The sequence below is a fragment of the Electrophorus electricus genome, chromosome 12 (genome assembly GCF_041902795.1).
Source record: "Electrophorus electricus isolate QZ-2024a chromosome 12, ASM4190279v1, whole genome shotgun sequence".
In the NCBI taxonomy this organism is placed as follows: domain Eukaryota; kingdom Metazoa; phylum Chordata; class Actinopteri; order Gymnotiformes; family Gymnotidae; genus Electrophorus; species Electrophorus electricus.
In genome coordinates, this window is record NC_137508.1 from 15,235,277 (window position 1) to 15,253,472 (window position 18,196).

The window sequence follows — 18,196 nt, forward strand, 5'->3', positions numbered from 1 at the left end:
ATGAAGCAACAATATTGTATTCAGAGTGTTTCTTTCAGTGTAGCATTGTTAGAAGCATCAAAACTGAAATTAGAAGAATAGCTTTAATTAGGAATAGGGAACACAGAAATATTGATTTTGAAGTGTGGAAAAAAAAGAATAATTCTGCACAACAAACAGATAATTTACCTGCTAAAGTTTAATGTGCTAATGTGTGACTCGACAATTTGAGACATTTGTTTCTTTGCCACTAATGTAAATTAACCAACTAAAGTCAACTTAAAAAAAAACTTTTAAAATGATCTCAAAATTGCCTTAAAATACATCACGTCGCCAGTTTCTGTGATTGTAACTTATGTATTTTCTTTGTAGTACTGTCAATATTTTGAGTTGGTAATATGATGTAGCCAGTAAATGCCTTAAATGCCAGCACTTGGGCCAAAAATATCCATCTGATATCTGATTCTTAACTCTGCAGTGCTGTGTCCCTCTAAGGTGTTTTAATTGTATTAAAATCAGACATACAAAGCTGCATAGAAGCTGCAATAGACACAGTGGTCTGTTTTAGTAGTTTGAATAAAGACACTAGTGTTTATCCTGCCATTTGTGCTTGATTTCAGCACTAATTACATTTTACTTGCCGGGATCATTTGCTGTATTTTCAAGATGAAGGCTCAAACTTTGGCCTAGGTTGCAGTGTTATGGCTGCCTTGCTTCAGACAACCTTGCAGGTTTCTGCAAAGAAAGCTGTGCTGTGCTGCCTTGATCTCCACAGGCGTCAGACATGACTCAGAAATATTATGAATTATGTTTCCTTTTTACTGCACGATTTTGGATTATTTTCTCAACACACATTGTCCCAACCCAAATGTCCCCTTAAGGAGCTTATGCAGTTGACAGTTTAGCTTAGGAAGCACAAAAGTGGTCTTAGTGGAGACAGTATGAATGACATTTAAATCCAAAGTGTGATAGATGCAGAACACTTACAAAGGACTGTGAAAAGTGTAAAATTTTCAATGGGTTGTTTATATCAGACTCATATCAACTCATATACAAATAATCTTCTTGATCCACATAAAAAGTCAACAGCAGTGTTATGGAGTCAAAACAGGGTCTTAGATGTGGACAAGTGAAAACTGTCACAAACATGAAGCCACAGTCAGTCACAAAAAAAAAAAAAATTACATTGCAAACAAAACTGAAGTACAGTGATTTTTTTAAAAATCTTGCAGCAATTGTTTTGTAATGCAACATTTTCTATTCATTTCAAGTTGTTAAATTTTTATGCATTTCTCCTTTATTTGTCCTTTTTTTAAATTTGTGCTTTTTTGACACTGGGGCAGGAAAACATCCAGTTTATCAGTCTAGTATACAGTAAATCATGCATTATACTGACTGTAAAAATGGCCAAAGGTTTGATATACTAATAAAGGGTTTGTATACCAATATTATAGCATTACCGTAGCACAACCACACACTGGACTTTGCTCATGCTGGTGCCATCTGTAATTTATTGACTACTTTTCAACTACCTGAGCCAGCATCCCTGTTAGCCATCATGGTATTAGACTAGAGTTTACTTTCACCATGTCCTTATTAATGTTCTGGATTCACTGTTTAGTTTTCTGGGTTTTACATCCGAGAATGTGGAAAAACAAACAAACATTCAGCCCACATTGCATTTCCTAACTGTTCAGCACCTCAGTGTATGAGTTTTCCACTTTGAAATGAAAAACAGCACGAGAAAGTTTGAAACTTCTTAGCTTATTGTTGTCAGTCCTATATAGAGACAGGACAATGTATAAGTCAATAAAGCTATTTTTCCCATGGTGGTTCTCATTGCAGTTTAAGTGTTTAATTACCATGACAGGTCTGGACAGTTTTTAAATACACACTCTCTGCACCCCTCCAAGTTGCAGAATGTACTGTATGCATCTGTTACTATCATATCTGCCTGAGCAAGTCCTGTGGTATTTCAACACAGAAGTGGAGTTTGATTTTGGAGGGTTTCTGATTGGAAATGCAAATGTAACTTACACCAGTTGTGCTGCATGTTCACTACCAGCTACTTTACCTACAGACCTTCTTTGCAATGATATTTGCATTAAATGGCCAGACAATCGCAAGTCAGCTTATGCTTTTAACTAGTTTGAATAGCTGCAAGTGATCTTTGATGCCAGGTTTATATTAAAAAAAAAACCAAACAAACCCCAATTTAAAACATGCAGAGTTCAAGCTACACTGCAAGTGTTATGTAAAAAGCGCTGTGTGGGGGGAAGAAGAAGGAAAAAAAAAAACAAAAAAAAACAAAACAAAAAGGGGGGCAAGCTAAACAGCTTTTAACTGGTTTATTTGGTTGTTCAAGTCATAAGTAGACACTCACGCTTAAAAAAAAAACCCCATCATTATTGGGATAAAGTGAGCAGAAGACAGCTGTGTTCCTTCTGCTTTAGTTTCATCCCAGAAGACAACAGATCTACTGTACCTATGGAGGTTATACTGGGACATCAGTGACATCCTACATCAGTTAAAATGGACAGGTACTCTACATGTTACTAAAAATACTCACAAAAATGTTGCTTACATTCATAAGGAGGCGCATCAAAGCGAAAGGAGAAGGGGGCTTTGCATTTCCATGGCGACATTTGGGCGTAAACATTTAGGTGGGCAGATGTTCTACATGCAGTTCATGGACCACCTCACAGGGGGCGCTCTGAAAAAGCAGTGTAGCTCTTCACACGGGCAAAAAACAAAGGGGTGTACATTTTGTCCAAGTCAAATGCGGTGATGACAGTTTCCCCAGTTGATCTGGAAGAGCAAAGAGAGAAAATAGCCAGCCAACTCAACCATTTATGCAGACAGCCACATTCAGACAGACATTTAAATCATCAGTATTAAGCCTTGATGACATGGGATTATAGATCCAGCGGGACAAGCAGCTGGCATTTTAATAACAAATTGTCTCACATTTACTTGATGCTAAATAACGTGATGTGACAACAAAAAAATTTATTGCATTTCATACAAGTTACAGCCAACAATGCAGTTTACCTATAGGTGATATGGCAAGAGTGGTGGATCCAGACCAGTTTGTTGAAACGCTGGCGCCCCCCAGAGGACAACTGCAGCCCAACATGAAAGGTGCGGTCAGTGTCAGGGGTTGGGTTCCGCCTGCAGAACCGGCTCCGCTGGTAGTCAGGTACCCTCTGCAGCAGCATGCAAACACAGGCAGATTTATCACTATTGAATGTGAACACAAAAAGGCAAAACAAAAACAAAAAACCACGCCTCTGTCTACCAACATGTCCACATTCAAATCTCTGGGAACACTGCAGTTTCCCACCACCGTAGCTTACCTCCTCTTTTCTCTTCGAGACAACAACATAAACTTTGGTTTGATTGTCCGGGTCCTGGGACAGCCGGTAGTGGCCAAACAAGATCGACTCCATCCTGTGCCGGCCAGAGATGCAGAGTGATTACATGACAATTTCACAAAAAAAAAAGGTTGAGTACAGCCAGGGGCATAGCACCAAATCTTGGGAGTCTACACAGTAGTTTGTCCCAACTCTCCACCATAGGCGGGGAGGAAAAAAAGAAAAAAAAAAACAAAAAGGAAAACACGCAGACAAACAGAACTCATCATGCAAGACAGTCTGGTATTATTTATAGTTATAATAAGAGTATAAAAATTCAAAAGCCAAAATCCATTTATTCCTGAGGTTACTGGAGGCCGAACATCCAATAAGGACCCCAGGTAGTTAGATCCACCACTATCCCGTACCAAGTTGATACTGTAACCAAGAAGAAATTCCTTGTGTGAGCATACTTGGCAAATATCGCCTGATTTGATTGTGATGCACTGTCCAATGCTCCCGAGTACAGCGCAACCAAATGGCATAAAAGCATCCCCAGCTCTTTCTCTGGATCTGTCCTACTCTACCCAGACAAATCAAGGTCTTCAGCAGGACATGGATTCTCCAACAAACTCAAGAAGGGTTGGAACCAAGGACTGCAATAGGGTAGACCTCCAGGAGCAGGGGCGGTCTTTCTGCACAATGTTTGAGCTCAGAACAGGTTTGTTAGAGGATCCAAAGAGAAACACCTCGAGTTCCTGCTGCGTAGACGTGGAACGGTGGCCAAAGGCTCCTCAGGTGTGGTCATCATCATCACTTGACCATCAGGGAAGAAGCGCAGATACCTGGGGATGGACAGACCCCACCCCCGCCCCACACACACACACACACACACACATTAGGGAAGGCTTGCTATGGAATTAGTTAAAAGCAGAGTTCCCCCCCCCCCATTCTTTCTTCTGTACACGTAGTGTTTTTCCTATTGCCAACTCATGACTTAATTGAATAAAAGAGATTATGTGCTTTTAAAATTAATAGGACATGAGAGGAAAGGCAGTGAAACTTTCAAACTTGCAGTACAACAATGCAGCAGTTAGCCTACCTGTAGTAATCTACCTGATGCCATGCTCGGTAGAACCCATCCAACGACTCTTCTCCCTGACGAATGTATGATGTTTTACTAATGTAAACACCTGTGAGAAACATGAAAGAAAAGGTGTATTCTGGACATGAGTATTTTACATATGAGGCTTAAGTACACGCACATACACACACAAGGTTTACCATCATAGCGCACGCGTGGTCTCTCTATAAACATGTCCCTCCAGGAGGTAAACGGCAGCATTTTAGTGCAGCTCCGGCCCCACACCTTCAAACAGGCAGAGCGCCAGATCTCAGGGTCTCTGTGAGGACACATCACAGCTCATATGCATCCAACTTCCCAAAAGTGCCGACCATGGTTTATAAAGCTATGAAGTAAAACACTAGGTCTGCAAAGTTCATAAATCTGCTTTTCCCTCTGCTGCTGCCTAAATTCAGTAAAGTTTTAACTTTAACATTGCGAACAGCATGCAGATGTCCCAAAAGCCCCACCTTGCACAAATGTAGAAGCCCCTGCAGACCAAGGAGAGCTGCTCTAGAGCCCGCATGTCCAAGTCAGAGGACACCACCCAGCGGAAGATGTACATCAGCACTTCCAGCGGCAATGCTGTGGACAAATTTGGCCCGAGGACCGTGCGCTGAAATGTCAGCGACCTCGCAGGAACACCGTAATGCAAACGGTCAGGAGAGGGGTTGTGCGGGGACACTTCAGCAAAATCATGCTGATGCGTTACCGGAAATGTGCATCTGGGAAGTCTCTGCCTCAGGCTCACAGATCTTCAGAGAGGAGCATCCTACAGTCAGCTGCTGCTGGAAGTAGGCGAGGAGGTCATCGATCTCACCGTCATTCTCATTCTCTTCCAAACTACAGCAAGAGAGAAAAGCAATAGTGAGAGAGCGAAGAGAAATAAAACATTAGAAAGAAATTTCACTTGTTGAAACAAAAGTAAACTGCATCACAAGTCAGGTACTTTGTAGTAACCATGTGAGGAAAGCGCTTTAAATTGCGGCTAAAAAAAAAATTAAAAAGGGCGGGGAGGAGTAAAAACTACACGCAACACCTCCTAGATGTGTGTTTTGTGATCTATTACACTGGCCTTCCAATAAAGAAAAATCATACCATTACGCATGTAAGAACATACTGTCCAGTGGACTTACTAGCTCCCACCAGCTCTATCTGGATCAGGAGATCTGCTGTAGTTGATCTTAAACTCAATGTCAGGCACAAGCTGCATTGCACTCTTATAGTACTTGATGGCTGCAACATCAAAAGATGCAGTTACATATCCAGGTATATCCATCCAATCTTAAAATACAAGTTCATTTTCCCCCGTTTTGCTCTTTATTTTGAGAAGTAAAGCATCAAAAAGTACCTTCATAAACGGCCCCATTTTGTTCCTTCTCAACAGCTCTAAGAAACAGCTCTCGGGCCTATGGCAGAATACATGCCAATTAATCAGATGTTAACTTTTATTCAGAGCTTTCCTTATATGATTTGAAACAGTGTACCTAAAGGCTAACTGTGTACTGTTGTGTCATAACACAAAACCTAATTGCAGTGCCAGTGACTACTACACTGAACACATACCTTTTCCTCTCTAGCCAGCTCCTGCTTCTTTTTCAGCTCAGCAGCCCTGGAAAGACTTCTCTTAACACCAGAGGTGGGAAGTAGCTCAGACATCCACTGAGCCCTGAAAGCATTAAGCTCCAGCTGGAAGTAAATCATATGGTTAATCATTAACATATATCACCAAAATCACTACCCAGTTGTCTGTTAGCTGAAACACACCAAAACTAGGAATGTCTTAGGTAGGTAAAAGAAGATGAAGACAGTTCAGACAGTGCAAGCTTGTCTGACGGTGATGAGTGCAACTGACCTGCAAATTAGAGTCTTCTGAATTTTCATCTTCACCCTCTTCGACAGAACCAGCATCTGCGTTTTGGTTGCTTTCAGCCTATTTGTAGGTGAGGTTACAAATACGACTTTGGGTAAATGCGTGGTTGGTAGAATACCATTAGCTAACTAGCTAAATAGTGCAAATAGCATAATTTAGCTAACCTATGATAGCACAACACAAATCGACTATGACTTCACTGGCTTGTTGGCGATAACGGTCTTCTATATATATATATATATATATATATATATATATATATATATATATATATATATAGCAAAAGATCTATATACATAGCTAAGTATTTTATATATAGATAGCAAAGTATCCGACATCAAGTTGTTTGTTAGCTAAATAGTTAAGTAGTTGACAGGCTGCTGAACAGTTTAAAGTTATGCGTCAGATAGAAATAAATTGACAACGATAAGCTTACCCTTCAGTTTATGGTGCCAGACATGACTGGCTGCGGGTAAACAAGAACCCTGCCAGCTAAGCTAAGTTAGTGAGCTCAGCACCTCGCGTTACGTTGGTGTATATGTACACGTCATACTGTCTAAATAAGGGGAGTAAAATTAGCCAGCTTAGCCTAGCTAGCTATCTGGTTAATACAAATAGGTACGCAAACATATTTACCATGTTGCTTTATCTGCGAGCTCTTGTTCTGACGCGTGAAATGTGTAAGGTCGAAGTTTTTACAGATCACGGTCAGAGAAACGGACCACACAGCGGACAAATTTACGAGCTCGCCACACGGCAGCCATCACGGGAACTGTTGCAGAAATCTAGGATGCAAGGTCGTAAGACTGCTTACTTAAAATATCCTAGAAATGTGAAGCAAACAATATTGTAAAACAGTATTTTTTTTGTTTCAAAATAAAAGTTTTATTTTCCAACGTATAATCACATAGAGGACTAAAGTACTAAAGAGTAAATTAATAAATACATTTAAGAAGAATGTCACATAATGTCACATTTTATGTTTATATATATATAATCATAATAAAACTCATCAATATCATAAATAATGAGCAAATTCCACCACCGTTATATATTTATGTTATATATTTACCATATATATATATATATATATATATATATATATATATATATATATATATATATATATATATATATATATATGCGCACTTTGCTCGCACAGCTGATAAAAGATCTCTGTCCGAAACGTTCTCTCTTACTCACTCTCTCTCTCTCTCTCTCTCTCTCTCTCTCTATATATATATATATATATATATATATATATATATATATATATATATATATATATATAGACACACGCACACCCACCCCCCAGGTAGGCTATGTGGATACATCCCTCAACAACCCTTGTACTAAACGATGGAAGACCCACATCACTGAATCTCCTGAAAATCCAGACCCGCAGTTTCCTCACTCCACCGTTTCCGACTGGAAGGAGGTGGTCGGATTCAGGGAATGAAACAGCTGCGTATTTCAGGTTCAGAGCAGGAATGTATTTATACCAGCGTTTTACTCACAAATATTTGGGGTATTAGATTGTTAATAGCCCATAAAAAGGACAAGAGTTTCGTTTGTAATTAAAGTGAATAAACGGATTCTTCCTAATTTAAGACACTGACGTCTAGTCATACAGCACTGGCTAAGAGTGAATCATCTTTAGCCTAGCTACAGGCGGTAGGGATGCCTTGCATTAAACAGGAGGCCTAAAACTGTCTTTTATGCCGTTTGAATCTCAACCAACAAGTCTCACAATGGAGGAAATTCTTCGAAAGCTTCAAAAAGATGCCTCTGGGAGTAAATATAAAGCTATTCGGGATGCTTGTACCTTCGCGTGCGGTAAGTCTAATTTTTGCGTGTTACACCTGTCAGCAGCTGTGTCTTCGGAATTAGTGCACAAGCTTACAGTGTGCATTTATACAGTTGTATAAATATTAGCTGTGGGTATCTGATATTGACATCATTATCTATCGCAGACCATTATGTCTATATGTAGCCTATATGATTTCTTTTTCGAAACTACGCGACCTAAAATACGTTTAATATTTGGAACTTATTGGTCGTCATTGGACGATAGCTTATGGCGAAAGAGCAAACGCCTGCCTTAATTTTCTTTTAATGAATAGATCAAGCTCCGTCACTCTTCGAGGTGTTTATTTCTTGCTCCAATTTGTATCTGTAGAATTATTTTTGTCTTTTAGACTAGATTTTGCGCTGCTTCAGTTGAATACATTACACCGGCTTAACTATTGATGGTCATCTTTCGTCTTTCCCTTTACAGCTTAGCCGTATTTAGGCCAAAAGCGTGTAGGGCAGACTAAATCTACAGGATTTTTGAATTCACTTTCATTATTCATTTGGGAGAAATAAATAAACAGATAACCTTCCAATGATTGCATTAGAAGTTTATAGAGGAGGCAGTCCCCTTCTCCATTGCTTGATTAAAAGCTGTCCTTTATTTATTTAGAAATAAATTATTAGTGCTGAAGAAGTGAACAAAAAAAGTGAACCAGTTGTAAGCATAGGAAACACTAAACAGCCAATACAGGGATGTCATAAAGCAACAGTGTAGGCCATGTCATATTGCAGCTATTTAAATGATTTACATCAGAACTGCTGTTTTTAATTAACACTAAATTAAACTGGCAATCAATAAGTAGGCTCAGTACTGTAAAAGACAGATGTTACCTGTACGATGGACTTAATACCTTAATATCACAGTAATGGTGGTGTGACTGCTGAATATGGTATGTAGTATACCAACAAACTGACATTTGTACCAATCAATGATGTTATGCTGTTGAATAGGTTTTTAGCAGATCTTTTAAGAACCCTTGTCACCTTTCTCTCTCTGGCTTAACCAAGTCTTCATGCACTAGGCAGTCAGACTTTGCTGATGTGCTAATAACAGAGCAGGTACGCACATGTGAGATTAATCAGATTTTATGCAGAACACTAATTAATTCAGAGAGTGAGGTTGTCTTGAACAACTCTGAAATATTCCATGCGATTTGGGATCCCCCCCCCCCCAGTCTAATTTGGTCTAATATTTGTATATTACACCTGTCTTCGGAATTAGTGCACAAGATTGCAAACAGTTCTGTAAATATAGTTACAAGTATTTTTTTGTGCTTTCAACAGAAACACTAGATGCTCAAAATGGCTCAGCTAAGACCTCACCATCAAAGCTCAGGTAAGTTGGGTTTCATTTGAGTTTACGTCTTCCAGGCATATCAGTTGTGGCCCTGTTTGTACCCATGTGTATCTGCAGAGCACTGCAGCATCCACACATTGGCTGTTTGTTGTAAAAGTGTGCTTCCGCACCAGCCATGACTTCTTCTTCATTACTGGAACCGTGCAGGGCTGCAAACCCATGGCTGCAGATGCTGCAGATGATGCTGGAGATGAGAACTCCTGCATCAGTTGTTTCATTTCTTCTGTCTCTCTACATTCTCAGAAAACACCAGGGCATTCTTTCAGTCAACTGGGCTTGCTTCTTGCCAAAAGACCTGCCAAAAAAATGAGGCAACATCAAGAAGAATAAAACATTTATTAAATGTAACATTCAATAAAATTAAGCTTCTGCTGACTTTAGCAGCACTAGTTGATATGTTGCAGACCTAAACTTGGGCAAGAGAAAAATGACAAACTACTAAAGTAGTTCACATACTATGCTTCTTTTAAAAAAGCCTCAAAGCTGTGCTGAACCTGCTCAAACATCTTTGCAGAAAGGAGCGAGTACATTGATCACTGTTACCTCTGGTAGCTTTTTGGCAAAATATACAAGTGAAGTGCAAGATGGGGTTATCCTCTAGCTAGCCTCTAGGGATGTGCAGGAAGATGGTGATGTCCAAAGTATAGTATAGCTCAAGATTAGAGATCGATTCATAAACATTTGATTTTATTCTAAACTTGATTTTATTCTGATCTTTCTCACTTGAAACACTGTTCTACTTGGTTGTTATTCAAAATCGACACTTACAAAGCTTTTATATGTGGAAAATACAGGGATGAAAATTAGAGAAAAATAACCATTGTAGCAGAAAAGCTTACAAATGGAAATTTTGATAGTTGTAGCTTTTGGAAAGTAGTATGAAGTGTTTTGGATGATTTCAGCTTATCTGCACCCACGGAACTTCACCAGTTTCTCACACTGCTCTCATTTGGACTTGTTCCAATCGTCAACCAGTCTCTTCCACAGTTTGGTAACTGTAGTGGGTTTTCTAACCATAACTTTGTTGCTCTGGGCTGGCTATTTCATTATTTCAGTGTACTCAGCTTCAAGAAAGTGTTTGCCTGTTTTGCAGTGTGACAAAGGGCATGATTGTGCATACACATTGCTGTCTGATTGGGAAGTGTTCACAGGGAAGGAACCACATGTTGCTGAAGGAGCTTCTGATAAATGTTAGCAGTACCTTGCCATGTAACTGGATTAGAAGTCCAACTCCTGCTGCAGAATGCATCCACCAAACCACATCACTTCGTTCTCCAAAAAAACAATTTTTTAACTCACTCTGGGTTCTGGGTGTCCCAAGTTTGACAATGAACATGTTTCCCATATGACCCAACTAAATTAAACTTGCTCTCATCATTAAAGTGATGAGTGACTTTGTCATAAAGTGACTTTGGACCAGTTCTCCTCCACCTACACAACATTTTCTTCAGCAAAGTTCTTGCCTTTTGATTTTTTCTGTTGATGAGAAGCTTGGTTACAGTGCAATGAACTTTCAGTCTGAATTCTATCAGACGGCAACTCGCTGTACACCAAGACAGCCTTGACCCATTCAGTGCTAAATCGGCGAGCAACTCCAGTTGCAGTGTTGAGTTAGGTCCCAGTGAGTGTCTCCGTATCATCCTGTTCTCTTGTGTATTTTTTTCCTCTTATTCTAGAAATCACACTCTTGGAATGACGGAGTTCTCATGCAGTGGCTGAAAGTGTCATCCCTGTCACAGGGTTTTAGTCATGTTTTAGATACTCCCCATCTTGCAAAATGGCTGTGATTGTTGTCAGATAAATGGGGCTTGTCAGATAATTAAGGGCATTAGAATTAGTTGCTATATTACCTGCAATAACTGAAGTATCCCAAAGTGTTATCTAATTTTGAACACTGTTCTCTTTCAGATTTCACATTTAAGTTTTTTATATTGTGATACAAAATATTTTAAAATCATGAAATGTGCTTTGCCTACATCTCTTCTATTCATGTTAAACAGTGACTATGAAATTTAGGAAAAATATTCTCAAATTTCGATCCACCCCGAAGCTTTTGAGGCTTGAAAAATGGAGAAACACAGAGTTAAATTTTGTTTCTTCTGTTTTGACACTCATGGATTATTATTCTCATAAGCCAGTGCTTAGTGAAGCATGCTATTGTTTGTGATCCTCTGCTTACTACCTGCACTGTGCTTTTAGGGAGAGATGCCTCTTCCCTTTGCAGCTGGCCCTGGAGTCCAAAAACCCCAAGCTGGCCCAGACAGCCCTCTCAGGAATGCAGGTTAGAGAATTATTTTGATTATTCAGCTTCCTCTTCAGCCAAATTGCATATCAGGAAATATGGAGAAAAACAAACAGAGAATCTGTAGAAAATGTATGTGATTTTGTGGGTATGAAATAATTCATCCTACATTTTCAACATACCAATGTGTTTTACTTATAATGCAAGTGAACATACTGTCCTGACAACACAATTTCGTGCCACAAGAATTGCATCCACTGATTCCTCTCAGGGACAGTAAATGTTCTTTAAATGTTTAGAGGGTTTTTAAGAGTATACAAGCATATGAAACCTAATATATTTGTTTTTTTATATATCAACCTTTGTTTACTTTTATTAAGAGTTTTTTTAATTTTTAAGTTTTCTAGTGTAATACAGAGTAGGCATACATATTCTGTTTGTTAGAGCTGGGAGACCATATGCTGTGTACATATAAGTGGGGGAAATAAATTGATTTCATATAAGGAATACTGTACTGATCATGGATATTGTAATTATCATGGATCTTTTGCCATGGTCCTATGATAGAAGATCCTTTGTGAGGATCGCTTTGTTGCTGCGGAAACAAAGGGGTCAGGGAAGCAACTGCTGAGTCAAGTGCTCGAGGCTGTCAGCGTGACTCCCACTCTGAATGAAGACTTACAGGTGGAGGTCATGAAGGTTAGTGTGTCTGTGTGTGTGTCTGTGTGTGTGTGTGTGTTACTTCACTGCATAAAACATATTTTAAATTGTTCTTTCTAATTACAGATTTACCAGCAAGAAGTTACATGGCCAAATGTATATGGACTCCCCTTGTAATTAGAATTCAGGTGTTTCAGCTGAACTTATTGCTGAGCTCTGTCTAAAATCAAGCACCTAGCCATGAAATCTTGACAAACGTTGTTGGTAGAATGGGTTGCACTGAAAAGCTCTGTGACTTCAAATGTAATGCAATGCTGTTTTCACAAGGAGTCACTTTATGAAATTTCTGGCCTGCTAGAAATGCCCCAGTCAACTGTAAGTCATATATGATTGTGAAATGGAAGTGTCTGGGAAGTGCCAGTAGAACACTGCCTATTGGAATGCAGTGCCAAGACTAAAAAAGGAAGGCTAATAGTCTGGAGCTGTTTTTGTCGATTTTTTGAGCTCCTTTGCTCTAGTGAAGTGTACTGTTAATGCTACAGAATACAAAGATGTTTTAGACAATTATGCTTTCATAATAATAATAATAATAATAATAATAATAATAATAATAATAATACTATTATTATTATTAATATTATGAGTCATGTCCGATTTGGAGCTCATTCTTTGGGTCTCTTGTTTTTTGCTAACATTTCTAAGTTAGAAGTTAGCTAAGACAAGTATTTATTTTTTTTAATTCTCTTTTATTGGAATAATTTTATTCAGTACTGAGTTCCTAAGAAACAGCTTTAATATGCAATTTACAAGTGGTTTGCAGTTCTTATGAACACTAGCCTTTGGCTAGACAGAAGGCAAGCCATGTGTAAGAACTGGGGCAAAAAAAAAAAAAAGTCAATTCAGTCTCTAACTCTAAATTTTTTTCAGTCACAGTCTGCTGGAAATAAATGTACTCAGCACCATGTGAGGCGTTAATGTCAAATGTGCTGTTTCTTCTAGCAGATCTGATCAGTTTGGTATCACCATACTGTTAATTCAGCTTGCTCTATTACTGGCTGTCTTTGTAGTATCAGGACTATTGTTAACTGATAGCCTAAATGTAGCTCAATGTACTGTCCATGGGTGGGTTTTCTGCTTTTGCTGGTGGTGATAACACTACTAAGTCAGCCCAGGGAATCTGTTTGTGACTTTCCTTACTGCCATTAACACGAGCAGCAGTTTCATCTGAAGACCAGTTGTCATTTCCTGTTCTTGTCCAGGTCTTGCTGTGTGTCACCTACTCATCTGCCTTTGAGGTCAATGGCAACAACATTTTGAGCATTGCTGAGGTAAGGCCATTTTAATACAGGTGTGTCAGAGGAGAGGAAAACCACACAAATAGCAAAGCTCATACCTGGTTATAAGAAACATTAAGAAATGGTGTAAAATACTGAGATATTTTAGTTATTAGGTATTCTCAAAACATAGCCCCATGATCCAGGTCTGTAATTCAAAGAGTGTGCAAGTGCTTGTAGCACTATCAGAAACAGCATGTAAATCAGTCTGGGCCTGAAAGACGCTTCCATTTGTAACCTTCCTACACAGCTAGAGGGCTGCTACACAAAGAAGGAGCATCAGCAATCTCTTGCTTAGTATTTCCATCACTCTTTCATCCCCCCCGTGACGTGTATGTATGACTCAGTATCCGGCCAGATCAGCCTGAAGTACACAGGCTTGACTACCCCATGGAAGCTAATCACTGTGAATGAAATGTTCTTTTCCAATCCTTAACATTTCTGCCATGGTGTCACTGATGTGACTACGTTGGCGCCATATGTCACGTACAAGGTCCTGTTTCCATGACATAGTCAGAGGGGCGATGGGTTCCCAGGCAACGTGGATGAGCAGGTGCAGACTTTATTTGCGGTCATGTCAGTGACTTAATGGCAGAATGAGGAGTTTTCCATTTGAGGCTTTCTTTGCTGGTTAGCCGTTGCAGAAGATTGTGCGGATATGACATTTCGTTATATACATTTTAGAAATTTCTGAATGTGACCACTTCTTCAGAGTTTTTAATTTTATTATATAATTTTATAGGTTTCTACAAGGTACAAGGAGTTCCTGGTTTTTCTTTGTTTATTTATTTAGTGATACATCACTGGCTATTCAAGCCAACCAAATCAACATTTACAAATGATATTTTCTGGGTGTGTGGGTGTGGCCTGCAGGTGTGTATCGACACATACATATCGAGTTGTCATCAGAGAAGCATCAACACAGCAGTGAGGGCCACACTCAGTCAGATACTTGGAGATCTCACCCTCCAACTGCACCATAGACATGAGAATGCAGTGAGTCAACACACACACCCTCCCACACACATACAAACCCATACATACACTAATTGAGCTCCATCAAGAACACACAGACACTCTTGCCTGTCTAATTAAGTGCTAGCTTCCTTGCATTCTACCTGTTATACACCATTAAACAATATTTACCATTATGTACTGCATTATAAATGGAAAAACAGCATAAGCTGCATATGTGTATTACAGCATCTTAAATGAAAGGTCAACTCATCTTTCAAAGTTTGACCAATACTTTTGTGACGTTGTCTTCAATGCTGACTTATTTGTCAAATATTTAGGCCTGATACATTCGCTATTTTATACAATTATTTTACCATTATTTTAATCTTTAATGACGACATGTGGCTCTTATAATCAGATGCTCAACCTCAAGTAAACATAAGCAGCAAACCTTTACTCTAAGCAATCTGTACTGTCTTGTAGGGTGCAGATGGAGTGGAGTCTCTGCCCCAGCGCAAAGGTACTTCTGGTCATGTTGATGGAGCATAAACTGCTAGAAGTTGAATGAATGTTCCCTTCAACAGATCCCATAGACTTCCACATACTGCCATCCCAGACTTGAGATGTTGACCAGAGAGTGAATTACGTCTAATTGAATTAATGATGTACTAACAAGAGAAGGGCCAGCAAAGATATGTGATAGAAACACGCTTCTCTGAACAGTGTAGACGATGGTCCTGGCTTTGATTTGACAGTAATGCTGTGCGCGTGCGTGTGTGTGTGTGTGTGTGTGTGTGTGTGTGTGTGTGTGTGTAGACATCTCTCCCACTACTGCAGCCTTGTTTGAGGATGTGGTGACCGTCCTCACTGTGTTCTGCGATAAACTGGAGTCTGTTTCAAAGTACGTATCCACCTTAATGAGAGCGCTGATTCACCCTATTGTGTCAATAGACAGTTTTGGTCCACTATTGATAGACTTCTATTTTTCTTCTTAAAGGTGTGCAGTAACATCACTGTTACCCTCAAGCAATTTGTAACCACATTTTATAATGAAATGCAATTGGTGCTAACTGTGAATCTCTGGCAGGTGTTTGCCCTACAGGCAGCCTGTTTGAACTCTCTCTGTGTTTCTGCTGGCGTGTCTGGCTCTGAGAGATCGAAGCAAGCCACGTTCCTAAACGGCTGCTCTTTTCCCCTCCATACAGTGAGAACCAACTGCTGCAGCTGCTGTATCTGGAGTGCATTCTAGCCATGCTTAACAGCTGTCCTCCCACAATGCACCTGCACCGTCTCTTCATGGACCTTGTCTGGTGAGCTACTGCTCCAGCCATCCGTGTAACACTGTGTGTTAATGCAAAATGCTTTTGAGTGGGGTGGTCATTTTTGTAGTATTTAATTTTCTAAGTAACAAAATGGCACAGGTGTCGACCAAGAGCATTTGCACTTAATTGGTGATGGGTGCTATTTAGAGTCTTGAATAGTAGCTACTGTTTATGCTTATACTTATTAGCTTTTGATTTAACTATTATTGGTAATTAATTGTTCTCACTCTAAACTGCCTTAACTGCTTTGAAACTCTTTTTGAAATGTATCACCACATAGGAAACAGCTGTGTCCAACGCTGGTGGTGATCACAGGGAACCCTGTCAATGACAAAACCATCACTTCAGCTCATGGAGGCCCATGCCCAGAGTCGGAGCCTGCATGCGGGGCAGGGGTGACCGACCAGGGCAGGGGCTCGGGCTGCTCCTCCAGCGCCCCCGCCATCATCGGCCCCGTGGTGCGCACCGTCTGCTACATCGCTGCCGAGCTGGTCCGCCTGGTGGGCTGTGTGGAGTCCATGAAGCCCGTGCTGCAGTCGCTCTACCATCGCATCCTGCTCTACCCACCACCACAGCACAGGGTAGAGGCTATCAAGATCATGAGGGAGGTGAAGATTATTTTTTATGGCTTTAAAGTTTGTGGCTTGTCTTTTGGTTAAATATACTGGTGTGGTGGTGGACCCTGGGACCTTTTTTAAAGACTCTCTTCACTCGCAAATGTTAACATGGCTAACTGTGGCTAATAGTATGGCAAATAGGTGAAAAGCTAGTGGTAACATGAGCTAATGCTAACTCACCCCAATTAACTTTCATGGATTATTAGCATTTGTGTTGGTATTGGGAGCAACGTTTTGGAAGTTTATCTGTTGTACCTGGCTCATTGCCTTGGTCTGTTGCCCAGATCCTTGGAAGCCCACAGCGCTTGTTTGACCTCGCTGGCCCATGTGTTACTGAGCCTGAAACCAGGAAGAGATCCTTCTCGAAGAGGAAGTCACATCTTGACCTCCTCAAATTGTAAATGTCAAACTTTATGAAGGTTCTTTATTAACACAAGCTTGATAATTACTGATGCTGCTGAATGGTATTTTTGTTAACATGTCATTCCTGGGTTCTGCTTTCACAGGGTGATGGATGGGATGACCGAGGCTTGTGTGAAAGGTGGGATTGAAGCCTGCTATTCATCAGTTTCTTGTGCCTGTGCCTTATTGGGTGCCCTGGATGAGCTCAGCCAGGGGCGGGGCCTGCAGACAGACCAGGCCCACCTTTTGCTGCGGCGACTGGACGAGTTGAAAGAGGGGGTAGAGTCAGCACGGGAATCAGTCGAGCTGAACGAGGCTGACTTCCGCTGGCAGCGGCGCGTGCTATCCAATGAAAATGCCCCGTGGGAGCCAGGCATCCCTGAGTGCAGCCCTGACATCAGTATCAGCGTCACCACCGACACAGGCAAGACCACTCTGGAGGGGGATCTAGGCCAAACCACTCCAGAGGAGTGTGGGGAAGAGCCACGTCTGCCTTCGCCTTCTTCTAGTAGGGGAGCAGCGGGTACCGCACCAGACCTGCCAGCGTGCACCCGGGAGAGTGCTGGCCAAGATGCACCCACCTCTGGCAGCACCGCCCCACCTGATGTGGTGCAGCGCAGCCACGCCCTGGCCTACCCGGACATCACCAACTTCCTGTCGGTGGAGACTCGCGCACGCTCACATGGCTCACGCTACAGCGAGAGCAACTTCAGCGTGGACGAGCAGGAGCTGTCACGCACTGAGTTTGACTCATGTGACCAGTACTCCATGGCGGCTGAGAAGGACTCGGGCCGCTCGGACGTCTCCGACATGGGCTCAGACAACTGCTCGCTGGCTGATGAAGAGCAGACGCCACGTGACTTCCCTGGCCACCGTTCTCTGCGCACAGCCGCACTCTCACTCAAGTTGCTAAAGAACCAGGAGGCGGACCAGCAGAGTGCCCGCCTCTTCGTCAAGTCGCTAGCCGCGCTGTTGCCGCGCCTCCTGGCTATGTGCAGCCCGACCGATGTAGACGTGGCCTTCCAGAGCTTCTCCTCCACCTTCTGCTCTGGCTTGCAAGCAGGTATGTTGTGCAAAGAAGCCAAAGATGGACCAATGCCAAGCAGAAATAAGCTATTGCTGT

At 41.0% G+C, this 18,196-nt stretch overlaps 2 protein-coding genes across 3 annotated transcripts in view; one reads left to right on the forward strand and one right to left on the reverse strand.

Annotated features, from left to right (window-relative positions):
• Positions 1-984: 984 nt before the first annotated feature.
• Positions 985-7,125, reverse strand: fbxo9 (F-box protein 9). Its single transcript, XM_027026551.3, has 13 exons — positions 6,965-7,125; positions 6,311-6,388; positions 6,022-6,144; positions 5,807-5,864; positions 5,592-5,691; positions 5,168-5,298; positions 4,926-5,040; positions 4,617-4,735; positions 4,435-4,525; positions 4,082-4,177; positions 3,336-3,429; positions 3,031-3,185; positions 985-2,787 (listed from the first exon to the last, which is right to left on the reverse strand). The coding sequence occupies exons 1-13, from the start codon at positions 6,965-6,967 to the stop codon at positions 2,679-2,681; spliced, it is 1,272 nt and encodes a 423-aa protein (XP_026882352.2). The 5' UTR covers positions 6,968-7,125; the 3' UTR covers positions 985-2,678.
• Positions 7,126-7,663: 538 nt separating this feature from the next.
• The window catches only part of arfgef3 (ARFGEF family member 3), a 33,508-nt gene continuing 22,975 nt past the window's right edge, over positions 7,664-18,196 (forward strand). The window contains exons 1-12 of one of the 2 annotated variants that reach the window (XM_027026464.3): positions 7,664-8,164; positions 9,467-9,518; positions 11,739-11,820; positions 12,349-12,480; positions 13,701-13,769; positions 14,649-14,771; positions 15,216-15,252; positions 15,549-15,633; positions 15,938-16,042; positions 16,335-16,662; positions 16,956-17,068; positions 17,178-18,136. In XM_027026464.3, the coding sequence (XP_026882265.3) occupies positions 8,047-8,164; positions 9,467-9,518; positions 11,739-11,820; positions 12,349-12,480; positions 13,701-13,769; positions 14,649-14,771; positions 15,216-15,252; positions 15,549-15,633; positions 15,938-16,042; positions 16,335-16,662; positions 16,956-17,068; positions 17,178-18,136 (2,203 nt within the window). In that variant the 5' untranslated portion in view covers positions 7,664-8,046. Of the gene's footprint in view, positions 8,165-9,466; positions 9,519-11,738; positions 11,821-12,348; positions 12,481-12,567; positions 12,630-13,700; positions 13,770-14,648; positions 14,772-15,215; positions 15,253-15,548; positions 15,634-15,937; positions 16,043-16,334; positions 16,663-16,955; positions 17,069-17,177; positions 18,137-18,196 lie in introns of those variants that run through there. The other variant, XM_081724470.1, reaches the window with a different exon arrangement.

Bases quoted from the DNA above. Each gene is read 5' to 3' on its own strand.
- fbxo9 (XM_027026551.3), bottom strand. The intron at 5,692-5,806 runs GTACTTTTTGAT...TTGATGTTGCAG, and splicing joins AAATGGGGCCGTTTATGAAG to CCATCAAGTACTATAAGAGT. The intron at 4,736-4,925 runs GTGGGGCTTTTG...GTGTCCTCACAG, and splicing joins GGCTTCTACATTTGTGCAAG to AGACCCTGAGATCTGGCGCT.